Source organism: Anarrhichthys ocellatus, unplaced genomic scaffold, assembly GCF_004355925.1.
Source record: "Anarrhichthys ocellatus isolate YVR2014 unplaced genomic scaffold, GSC_Weel_1.0 scaffold27, whole genome shotgun sequence".
Classification (NCBI taxonomy): domain Eukaryota; kingdom Metazoa; phylum Chordata; class Actinopteri; order Perciformes; family Anarhichadidae; genus Anarrhichthys; species Anarrhichthys ocellatus.
This window is the reverse complement of record NW_022280057.1, coordinates 2282384-2293141: the sequence shown is the minus strand read 5'-3', so window position 1 is coordinate 2293141 and position 10758 is coordinate 2282384. Positions and strand designations below refer to the sequence as shown.

At 41.2% G+C, this 10758-nt stretch overlaps 2 protein-coding genes across 2 annotated transcripts in view; both read right to left on the bottom strand.

The window, feature by feature from the left end:
* Window positions 1–7622, bottom strand: part of sytl4 (synaptotagmin-like 4) — a 16911-nt gene extending 9289 nt beyond the window's left edge. The window contains exons 1-11 of the mRNA XM_031862652.1: window positions 6059–7622; window positions 5894–5958; window positions 4038–4223; window positions 3511–3726; window positions 3042–3151; window positions 2726–2840; window positions 2475–2642; window positions 1515–1584; window positions 1289–1379; window positions 1070–1164; window positions 324–416 (exon numbers count right to left, since the gene is read on the bottom strand). Coding sequence (XP_031718512.1) covers window positions 324–416; window positions 1070–1164; window positions 1289–1379; window positions 1515–1584; window positions 2475–2642; window positions 2726–2840; window positions 3042–3151; window positions 3511–3726; window positions 4038–4171 — 1092 coding nt within the window. The 5' untranslated portion in view covers window positions 4172–4223; window positions 5894–5958; window positions 6059–7622. The remainder of the gene's footprint in view (window positions 1–323; window positions 417–1069; window positions 1165–1288; window positions 1380–1514; window positions 1585–2474; window positions 2643–2725; window positions 2841–3041; window positions 3152–3510; window positions 3727–4037; window positions 4224–5893; window positions 5959–6058) is intronic.
* A 1139-nt stretch (window positions 7623–8761) lies between these two features.
* On the bottom strand, window positions 8762–10545 carry tyw2 (tRNA wybutosine-synthesizing protein 2). The gene is made up of 5 exons (XM_031862657.1): window positions 10310–10545; window positions 9945–10113; window positions 9638–9836; window positions 9384–9534; window positions 8762–9247 (listed from the first exon to the last, which is right to left on the bottom strand). Exons 1-5 carry the CDS (start codon window positions 10360–10362, stop codon window positions 9115–9117), a joined length of 705 nt encoding a protein of 234 aa, XP_031718517.1. The 5' UTR covers window positions 10363–10545; the 3' UTR covers window positions 8762–9114.
* Window positions 10546–10758: the final 213 nt, after the last annotated feature.

Below are 10758 nucleotides of genomic sequence, written 5' to 3'. Positions count from 1 at the left end.
CATACATACATACATACATATATATTGAAAGGGTTAACAGAGATGCACAAACCAATTAGCAAAGATCAGGATGTTTCTGTCAATATCTGAATCCAGATTGGCCGCAGCTTTGCTTCCCCCTGTGCCTTTGGTAACTATAGAAACACTTTGGTAGACGCTACACATCAATTTCACACTTCCTGACTTGCTGCAGGATGTCCTGAGGTTACAGATGCTCGTTCAGATTATCTAACATTAGTTCCATTCTGAGAGACATAATGAGCTGCTCTTCAAAAGAGCATTTAGAGGACTAATGCGAGCTGTGAGAAATGTCAATACTTTACCTTTGAGCTATTCAGGCTGTAGGAGCTCGACGCGATTGTCCTTTTATGAAAGCTAACCAAGCTGTCAATATCTTCATCCTCCTCTCCGTCTTCCTGTGGCAACACAAACATGTAAAAGCCTGATCAAAGACACACAGTGGGATGTTTATCCTAAGTTTTTTGTTGTAAGAAAAAATAAGGCTTGTGTTATTCAGAAAACCAACAACTTATTTTTAACAGAATTATAGTCAATTTAAAAAGCAGAAAACTGTTAAACTATTTAAAACCAACTGTAAATGCCAGGCTGTAGTGATATATCCTACAATCAGAGGATGGTCTTCATTTGACAGTGACGTTCAACGAATAACAGGAAATAAACCACCACAGGAGAGGCAAAGATAGCATGCAAATAGCCTCAAAAGACCACAATTAAATGGAGCCACTAAACAGGTTTCGTTTTAGGCTTGACTGTCACTTTTTCTCTGCTCGGTTGCTGCTGGATAGCTAGATCTACGAAAACCGCCTCCTGAAGTATATCGTGGTGCTGGGGATGCTGAAAAATTTGAATTGAAGCAATTTTTTAAAAATGTAATAGCAGACGGATCAGTTGCATGTTCCTACACTGAGGTTTCTTTATTATGGTGCAGAATGTAAAGAGACCAATGTTTTACTAATATGGCAAAACATTTCAGTTGATGGTAAAAATAAAAGAAATAACAGATTCATGACAAAACAGTTTATAAGTGTATGAAAAGCTAGATTCTTACCTGTATGTCGAGGCCCGGTACAGACTGGCTCCTGTTGCCCATCGAGGCCTCTGATTTGTCACGTACATCACGCAGATCCAGTGTCGATACATACTCTGTTATAAAACAGTCAGACCAGCAATTAAGCTGCGATACACACAATGTTTTTCCATTCGGTTCTGGACGAAGAAAAACAACTGAATTGCACGAAAACTGCACATGGTAATATCAGATGCTAACCAGGAGGTTTTGGGTCTCGTTTGATGCTCTTCTTGAAGAGTCTATCGACATCTGTCTCCGGGTTCGGGCTGACCGGCTTTACTTCTGGGGCCTGTAGTGACAGAGTCAGTCAGAACAATTTTTTTTCTTTTTTAAATGGTTTGACACAGAAACATGAACCTGTCACTTGAAAGAAGCATACATCGTTAGCTTCCAAGTTGGCGCCGTCAACGCTAACGATACCTACTTTGACTGGAGCGGTCAGACTGGAAACAGTGGACCCTGCTGGGCTGGACGGAACGAAAGGGTTCCCTTTCCTGTGTGATGACACAAATCATTATTAATGACACCTACAACATTTTACATTCAAATAGAAGTAAACTAACTTTTTCATCTCGTGTGTGACTCAGTGTCTACATGCGTCTCATCCCAATTACACTATCTGGCAATTGGGACATTTCAGCAAATTTTGTCTGCAACATGTGGGTTTTAGTAGAACCCGAATAAAGATTAACAGGACAGCACTTCAATCAAGTTATTTATTCATGCACGGACGTTTCAGGCAGATGATTACTCAGCGTGCACGCATGCAACAGTTTTTCAGCCAAGCCCAAAACGTCCATGCATGAGTAAATACCTTCATTGAAGTGCTGTCCTGTTCATGATTTGGGAGTTTATGCTTCTCAGGATATTCCACACTATCTACATAATGAAGCTGAATGTACTGATTTAATATTATTATTCTCAATTTTAACAGTGTAATCACAAACTATAGGGTCAGGTGAACAAGACAACACATCTCCCTTCACAAGATTTATTTAAAACTACATAAACAGCAATCTTTTTTTCACTGCAAAGTAAATAACTTATTCTTTAATGTTTATGTCTCCACTTTGACACTTTTGTACTATTTTAGTGGAAAGTAGGAAGTTTAGGCTTCAGGCCAACAAATCAAAATGTGTAGTAAAATTAAATTGTGAATATTTAACTTATTTATCTGATTGTTAAAAGGATTTTCGAAACAAATTACAATGCAGTTTGTAATTAAAAATGATCTGAGCCAGACAAGTCTGTCTCAGCCTTAGACTGGACTACTCCAGTACACTGGCCGGCTATGGGGAAGGAGGGACAAACACTACACCTCCTGCCATTAAAGTGGGTCCTTGAAGACAACGTGTAGTGTTTGGACGTTTCAGAATAAGTTTACCTTTGCTGCTCAGGGGTCACATGGCCAGACTCGGTGTCTGCTTTACTGCTAGTTATACTGCTCTTTTCTGCAGACTCCGAGTCGCTGCGTTTTGACTTTGACCAAACTTCCTCCTTTGATTCAAATGATTCCTTTGAAGCAATCGATCCTGAATTCTCGTTTGAATGACTGTAAATATGACAAGGTTGAAATGTTCTTAATGTGAAAATCCGTTAACATTTCTTAAACTGACGAGAAGAATGACGACGCACCCTTTGTGATCCGTTATCTGATTCTTCTGTCTGACCCGTGGCACAGGAATCGGAGGATCTGGGTTCATTTCAATACTTCTCAACAGTGTTTCTCCCGTTGTCTCACGCTTCTTCCCTAGAACACAGAACAAAAGTTAAATCGCACACCAGTTAAACAAAATGCCTTCATGTTACTGCAGTTTTTAACATTTCTCTCCTCCTACTGTTGGACTGGGACTACATTCCAGTGACTGTGGGCATTTCATTTGGCCCCGGCTGAGAGCTGTTTACATTCCCGGTTGAACAGTCGATACCCACTTCCTCTTCCTGCACTCACCCTGAGCTTTCATTTTCAGGGAGGCTCTCATGAGGTCGTGTACAGGCATCAGGGAGAAACGGTTGATCCTTTGATCGTAGAACCAGTCACCGGTCCTCTTCTTTAGATCCCTAGAATCCAACACAAATACTTATTGTAAAAAGGTGTAAATTGAACAGAATTTACACTCATTCATCGGTTAATTAGATATACAGATATACATCCATTACAGGCAGGAGCACGTGCTACAGTTGGTAATTGTGAGAAATGTTGGCACTTTTTAAATGTTTGTTGACCGATAACACAAACTTAAGATTATAAATATAAGCACAATTTATGTGTGACTTTTACATATTCACGAGGCATGGATGGGCTCGGAGCTTTTCAGGATTTGTTGACAATCTGAACAATATAAACCCTAAAGACAAACCGATTGTATCCAGACACAATTATTCTGGCAAGTTAAAGGATAAACAAAACAATCCCTTACGACTCTTTGGCACACACGTTGCACCGCCAGGATCCTTCGGGGAGGACTGTTCGGCACTTGCTGCACACATGGTGATTGCAAATCTTACACCGGCTGGAGAAAACAGTCAGTCGACTCAGAGGCTGCTGGCATCTGCCACAACTACGGTCACTGTATCGTCCACTGCCACGTTTGGCCCCTTTCCTCTTCACATCCAGCAACTCTGTCTTCAAACTCCTGAGACACAACACAAATATTAAAGAAGAGGGGAAGTTGTCCTTTGAGAAACTTCTTGAGTTGTCTAGTGTCTGTTATTTTAAATATTGTAACATGTTTTACATACATTTCTCTGTAATACAATGAAACATTTTTGATTTGTATGTGTTATAGTCGATACAACTTGTTGAATAATCAATTAACAGAAATATTTTATTAACTTTTATCATGTAGGTAAAAATTCACTGGTTTCAACGTCTGTTCCGGGTTCTAAATCTGAAAATGTGTCTTATTTGAAAATATATTATTAAGAGGAAGTGCTCTGTTCTCACCGCACACGCTGCTCCTCAGCCTGTCTCAGCTCCTCGTCACGTTGCAGCACCTCCAGGATCAGCTCCCGCTCAGAGTCGGACAGGAAACCCAGGTTGATCATGTCAGCGGCCTCGGGCATCGTGCCTTCAACCATAAACCCTCAGCGTAGCTTAACTGGCTCAGCTCAGTGGTAGCGAGGAGATCTCCTATAGACGAAACAAATCCTCAGGAATAAACTCTCAACTGTTTTACTACTGGAGAGGCTGTTTTAAGAAGAGTAAAAAGCAGTAAAACGAGGAACTTGATGAAGATACAGACGGGCAGAAACAGCTGTGTGGTCCTCATCAAATGACTCATAAGCGTAGAGTGAAGCCTCAGTACAGCAACTTTGTGATGGATAGTTTTGGAGTACAAGAGTTGTAGCCTCCTTGTATTTAAAAAGCCTTATGTCTATCTGTCAAAAAAGGATTTCCCATGGGAATCTAGAGAACTAGTAAGCCAACAGAGACCGACTCTGAGGCATGTTTTCCATTTTCAAGGACAGGAATTGCAGCAAACTACTGGCCTCATCCAGTGTTCCAAAAAAAGATAGATGACTCAAAGGAACCAGGATGCTAGAGGATTAAAAACTTCCCACAGAAAGCCTCTGCCTGGGTGAAAGTTTGTTTTAAGAGAGACAGGCACAACAACATGAACTTAGCTACTGTGAAGGGTTCCCACCCTCTAAGGATACAGAGATCTGGGTGGAGTTCAGTAACTTCACAATCTGTTTAATCCCAATTTTATCACCTATCATCATGGATGTATTACTTAACAGGCCAACCTGGCACAGGTCCAGGGGCCCAAAATTGTCAGAGACCCTCCCTGACCACCTAAAAAATGTCAGCCAAAGAGACACGATTCAACCAGGAAATGACCACAAAGCAACATAGAACGACACAAAGTCTACAAAGAGACCAAAGCAACTGCTAAGAGATGCAAAACAGCTGCAAAGAGACTCACGACTACAGGAAAACAACCATAAAGAGACACAATATGACACAAAACAACATAAAAACAACTAGCGGTTGTAACGTCTGTGTGTCTTGCTCCATGTAGGAGAGGAGATGGGGCCTTTTGAATATCTGTGCCCATGCAGAGGCCCATTGTATCATAATCCGCCATGTCTGTCAGGCTCCCTTCAGAAATTTTACACTCCATTTGAAGTGGGTCAAAAGAGGGGAGGAAATTGTGCCTGTTAAGTACAGAACAAGTGGGGAAAGCTGGAAGTCAAAATTGCTTTTAAAACTTTTTCCTCATTGTTTGAATGCCTGAAGCCAACTAACTGTAGCAGAAGTTCAATAATACCTGTAAGGCAACTCGATAAGGTAAAACTTAACCTTCAAGGAAATGGCGCATATGCGTCTGCACCAGATGACAGAGATAGTGCACGAACTGGAAACATCCTTTACAAACACGAAACAATGGATAATAAGGAAGGAATTTGTTTAAAACAAACATTGAGACATGTTTAAAAAAAAAACTGCAAATGTCATTGACAGAATGGATTTAACAAACGTGAAAAATAATGCGCGTCTTGTTCTTGTAGCTCAACAAAAGTGCGAAAAAACTGTTAAAATTCAGCTGCAAACGGCTGCGACTCCAACAGTGGAACGTTTAAAGCGTTATGTTACCAACTGAAAATCAAACTAACGCTAATGTTAGTCCACAATAACGTCATGGTGTCTTTATTAAACCGTTTGCTTTTATCCGATTGTGAAGGATGACGATTTTGGGAAGAAACGATTTGATTATTTTACCACATGGATAAGTCTGAAATCGGCTGTTAATTAAAATAAAAGTAGATCTACGCAATATAATCACGAAAATGACCCACCTGTTAAACGTCGACTTCACCACCGCTACACGGATTGCGTCACTACGGGCGACAGCGAGATATTCCTGACAGAAAACACAACAAAAAGGGTTAAAAGTAGCAGACGAGCTAACAGTGCATTTAAGATTATTACAGTTCCGTGTGTCATTAAACTGCTTCACTCACTTTCCTCGTTGGCTGTGAGCAAATGCAAGACCTGACTTTTCCACTTCGTCTTCTCCTTCTTGCCTCCCGTCTCCAAAAAAGTGTTGAAGTTTTGTGCGCGCTCGAGGAGTCCCGAGTACCGGAAGATAAGGAAAGTTTGCAGCCGAGAGGCAGGAGCGCCTCTCCACATTTTCCATGACAGGTGCATTTCCTTGAGCCGTGTTCACCACAGGAGGGCTGCACGTGGAACATGTGACCCATTGAAACAGTCCATTCATTTTTATTTCTGCTCACTTTACCCTCCCGAACGTGACCGGTAACAGTTTCAGGAAAGTGCAGGCTTTTTACTTTGGGCAAAAAAAAAAAAAAAAAAGTTAAGTGAGAAAGGCAACAAGTAAACAAAGAATGAGCCATTTATTGCTGTTGAGAAAATAATGCACTGCAGATGGTGTGCCTGCATAAACACTATTCCATTATTTATTATCAAGGCGTATGCAAAGTGATGGTGGAACATTGTTAAGCAAATAATTACCTGGCCTATAAATAGTTTTAAAGTCTCACCCAGACTTAAAACAAATCTCTGGTATCTAAGAGGTCTGTGTGAGATATTATTTCTCTCAAAAATGAATTAATAACCTCCTAGGGTCTCTTGTTCCCATTGTAAATATAATCGTATTTAAGCAGGAGAGTCTTTGTTGATTTAAATATAAATATTCATGTCTGAAACACACTGCTTTTATTCCCAACTAATTAAATGTGCACAACCAGGTGCCTCCATGAATTTACAGACAGAGATGAGCCTGGACACTTCTGCTGACTTTGTATTTCATTGATTAATACAGCAACTCATTGAGGCCATCACTCACTAAGAAAATCCAACTGCGTCTGTTGAATATGGCTCATTTGGCAAGTTGTGCAAAGACACATTTTGTACTTTTCACCCCGTTACCCCAAAAACAACATCAGCCGCCTTCGTAACATGTTGGTCCACCACAACCAGAGCGGCTCCAGTGCTTTCTACTGGAGGGATGAACACCAGTCATCCAGAAGACGTTCCCTTATTTGGCTCCAAAATCTCAATTCAATTGGGGTCAGACCTGCTGACTGTGAAGGGCATATCATAGGATTCACATCATTTCCATGCTTATGAAACCATTCAGTAACTCCCAGGTATGTAAGCAAAAGGCACTCCGTCTCTCCACTCATGCAGTTTTTTTCCCTTCAATTTGTCACCTGGTTACAGCTCACGAGTCATGTAGGATGGATTAAATTGGCTGCTGCCTTCTGAGTGAGTATAACACGACAATGAGGTGCCCTTGAGCAAATCACCTCAAACCACCACTGTTATCCGGTGGCCGACAGATAAGGCTGTGGTTGTGGTACGGCTTGGCAGCTTCCAGATGGGATTATATATGCAGGGCGTTTCTTAAAAAAACAGAAAAATAGCATTTGTGCTCAGCGGACCTGCCCTGGATAAATAAAGGTTTATAAAAACACAGCAGCAGCTGATTTCACTAACAACAAAGCTTCCTATTTCTTCTCTGGACAGCAGCACATTAGAATCATGAACGCACTAAACATTTGTGTTGATCTCCTCAGCTCAGGGTGGCCTGCACTCTAAGTCCAGCACCATGTGGTGAACATGAGGTGCGTACGACTTCACATGTTCTATGTGCCGGTTGTTTGTTATCCACCGTGCACCAGTGGTGTCCTCTAAAAGAGAGGCGATGCGGTCTGCTGTGTCATCAGCCCAGGCCTGCCACGCCTCTCCGGCAGCTTTCTTCCCAGAAGTCCTGTGGGTGGCATCGCCGATCGCTGACGTAACGTTCTGGTGAATGTGCAAAACGCCACCGGTTGTTCTCCTCAGCAGTCGACAGGCAACAGGCCAGCCGTCCTCAGAGCTCGGTATGAGACCCAGGTTCACTCGGTCAGCGATGTCACACAGCTGGAGCTAAACAATACAAAAATAAAAAGCTCTTTAGCTCTTTTATACTAAATTATTTTCCAAAAATGTGTATAGATTTGTGTCATTATTTTTCATTCTTGTAATAAAGCTGATTTGATTTTTATAGCTTACAGTCAGAGCACAAAATATTGATGATGATAATGATTTGAGCTATTCAGGAGGAGATGCAGATCAAACGATGGCCGATGGGATTTTAAAACCAAGATACTTGTACTGTGCAAAATGTCATGACATAACATCTGACTTAAAGGGCTACCAGAGGTTTGAACTACGAGATATAGTTGGAATCAGATTTAAAGAAATCACATATAAAGAATATTCCTCAAACTGAGTTGAAAGGTAACAAGTGTGATGTCAAAAATATATCAAATATATTCATGTGTATAATATTGTGTTGATGTTTTGAAATACATTCAGCTTGTTATCAATTTAAATGACAGAATTGTGTATCAAAATATCACAATATTTTTCCACAGATAATCTATTAATGACAACAGTGATAGACAAACTGTAATATTTGATTTTCCTTATTTTATTATTGTGATATTACCTCATCAATACCACTAATATCTGAGTGAACCTCACTTAGATCTCTGTTGAAGACAACACAGAGATGCGATCTATTAATACGAAGCTAATAATGTAACTTATCCACGTCACATAATCAGTATGGGACACATATGGAAACATTACTTGTCGGTTGTCTCCGTGGTGAACGGTGCAGCGGTCAGACACCCCGTTTGCCTCGAGGTTGTTTTGTAAAGCTTGAACTGCGTCAGGGTTCCACTCACAGGCGTGAACACGACTGGCCCCCGCGTGGACCAGATATGGCAGAGTGAAATATCCAATACCTAACACAAGATACAGCTGTGATACTTAATAATTCAAATTATGTTTAATTACCACTGAAGAGTACAAGGGTTGGACACAAGCAAAAGGGTTGGACACAAGCAACGTAACATGATGGGGCAGGAAATACACCTGGAACCTGGACTAAAGACGAAATCCACCAGAGAAATCCAATGAAACATCTAGGATTGTGCATTTTTATCATTTCTCCTTTGTTGATGATTAAGTTGAAAGAGAATTATTCATCAATATCAAAACCTTGTCACACATTGTCAGTTATCCCACCTGCATACAGATCCACCACAGTCTCCCCTCTGCAGTCAAATCCAGCCACCCGGAGCTTCTCCGTTATGTTTCCAGCTGAGAACATGCATCGGGTGACATCAAACTCATAACTGAAACAAAAAGGTGAAGAAATCAAAAGTTAAGACGTGTTTCAGTCATGGTCACATTTTTCATTCATGTGCCCAAATGTTTCATGTTGCAAATCAACAGCAAACGAATGACTAATTGATTAGGACTGAGACTTACCTAATCCTATTGTCCACATGTTTGACCCAGCTGTGCTCTCCGAACAGCATCGTCACCACAGGAGACCGAAAACCATCTGTGGATATTCGACTCATCTTTGCCAGCCGCTTTGCCCCCAGGCCTCTGGCCACCGCACTCCATATCTGTTGATCTAAAAAAAGAAAAGTCAAAAGCCATCAATAAATGTCCTTGTGATTTTTTTTTTTAGTCCACATATTACTACAGAAAAGTGAGGATGAGTTTGAGAACAGTACCCATCTTCTTCCAGAGTGGCAGAGAGAAGCAATTGTCCCCCAGCAGGAGGAGGTCTCCATGCCTCTGGAAGCTGCGAGGGAGGTCACCCCTCAGCTCCTCTGTCCATCCTTCACCGTGAGATTCCAACACCTCCTGGAGGATTTTCTCTAGTTTATTGCCACTTGTTCTTCCTCTCTTTGTCTTTGACTGCAGGTGGGACTGTGGTGTAAACAGGACAGACAACAGGAGATACATAGAAATACTTTAAAGCTGTACTATAGTACTATCTGTTACTTAGTGTATTCCAGTGAAGCTCAGCTTAATCACCTGACTCCAAACTACTTCACAAGCACCATCTGAAACCACTGTGGCTCTGAGAGAGAGCAGATCAAGTTGTGGCAGACAGGATGCGGAAATGGGCAAGAGGACTGTCTCATCAGAGTCTTTCAGTAAAGATAAACTCAGATCAAGAGCCCCTTTGGACTGTAGACATCTCCTGTAAAAGGTTCAACCGTCATATAAGATTATAATCTTATTATTTGAAATAAAAAATATTTTTAAAATTACTACAGACAGCCACAGAAAACATTTTTTTCAGTCCACATTGCTCTTGGTTCCCATCAGTGTATCTGGTTCCCATGCTAACTGCTAGCTAACCTAGTTTAAGCAGCTAAGCTATATGACTAATTTACCTGAACTGCTGTGCATGACACTGCGACACGCGAAGGCAAGGCACACCGTCCATTTACAAGCACGCAAACATATCTCCAGTATTTATGTATGACGGTGCATACATAAATACTGCAACAAAATTACAGATACCGGAACAGGTGTTATGTCAAAACCAGTTCCCTCATCGAATAGTGCCTCCCTTCAGTTAAAGCGATAGCGCCCTCGGTCGTTGCGGTTATGGATAAGGGCTGATAGAGGTTTAGGTGGGAGGGGTGGGGGGGTGGGAGACAAATATCGACTGGGTAACAGTATTTGACACAACACCTGTTACTGTTCAATCAACGCGTGTTGCTCGTCGGACTATTTTTTAGGATGGACGTTTCAAATTACAAAAGCTTTATTGTAAACATTGACTCTTTAGCTTGCTTACGTCTGAATTTAAAACGCCACCATTCTACGTCCCTTTGAC

What these genes read in the sequence shown, in the direction of transcription:
- tyw2 (XM_031862657.1), bottom strand. Translation starts at nt 10,362, where the DNA reads ATGGACGGTGTGCCTTGCCTTCGCGTGTCGCAGTGTCATGCACAGCAG. An exon ending in GTGAAGTAGTTTGGAGTCAG is followed by an intron (nt 9,837 to 9,944) that starts GTGATTAAGCTG and finishes TTTACACCACAG; the next exon opens with TCCCACCTGCAGTCAAAGAC. An exon ending in CATGTGGACAATAGGATTAG is followed by an intron (nt 9,248 to 9,383) that starts GTAAGTCTCAGT and finishes TTTTTGTTTCAG; the next exon opens with TTATGAGTTTGATGTCACCC.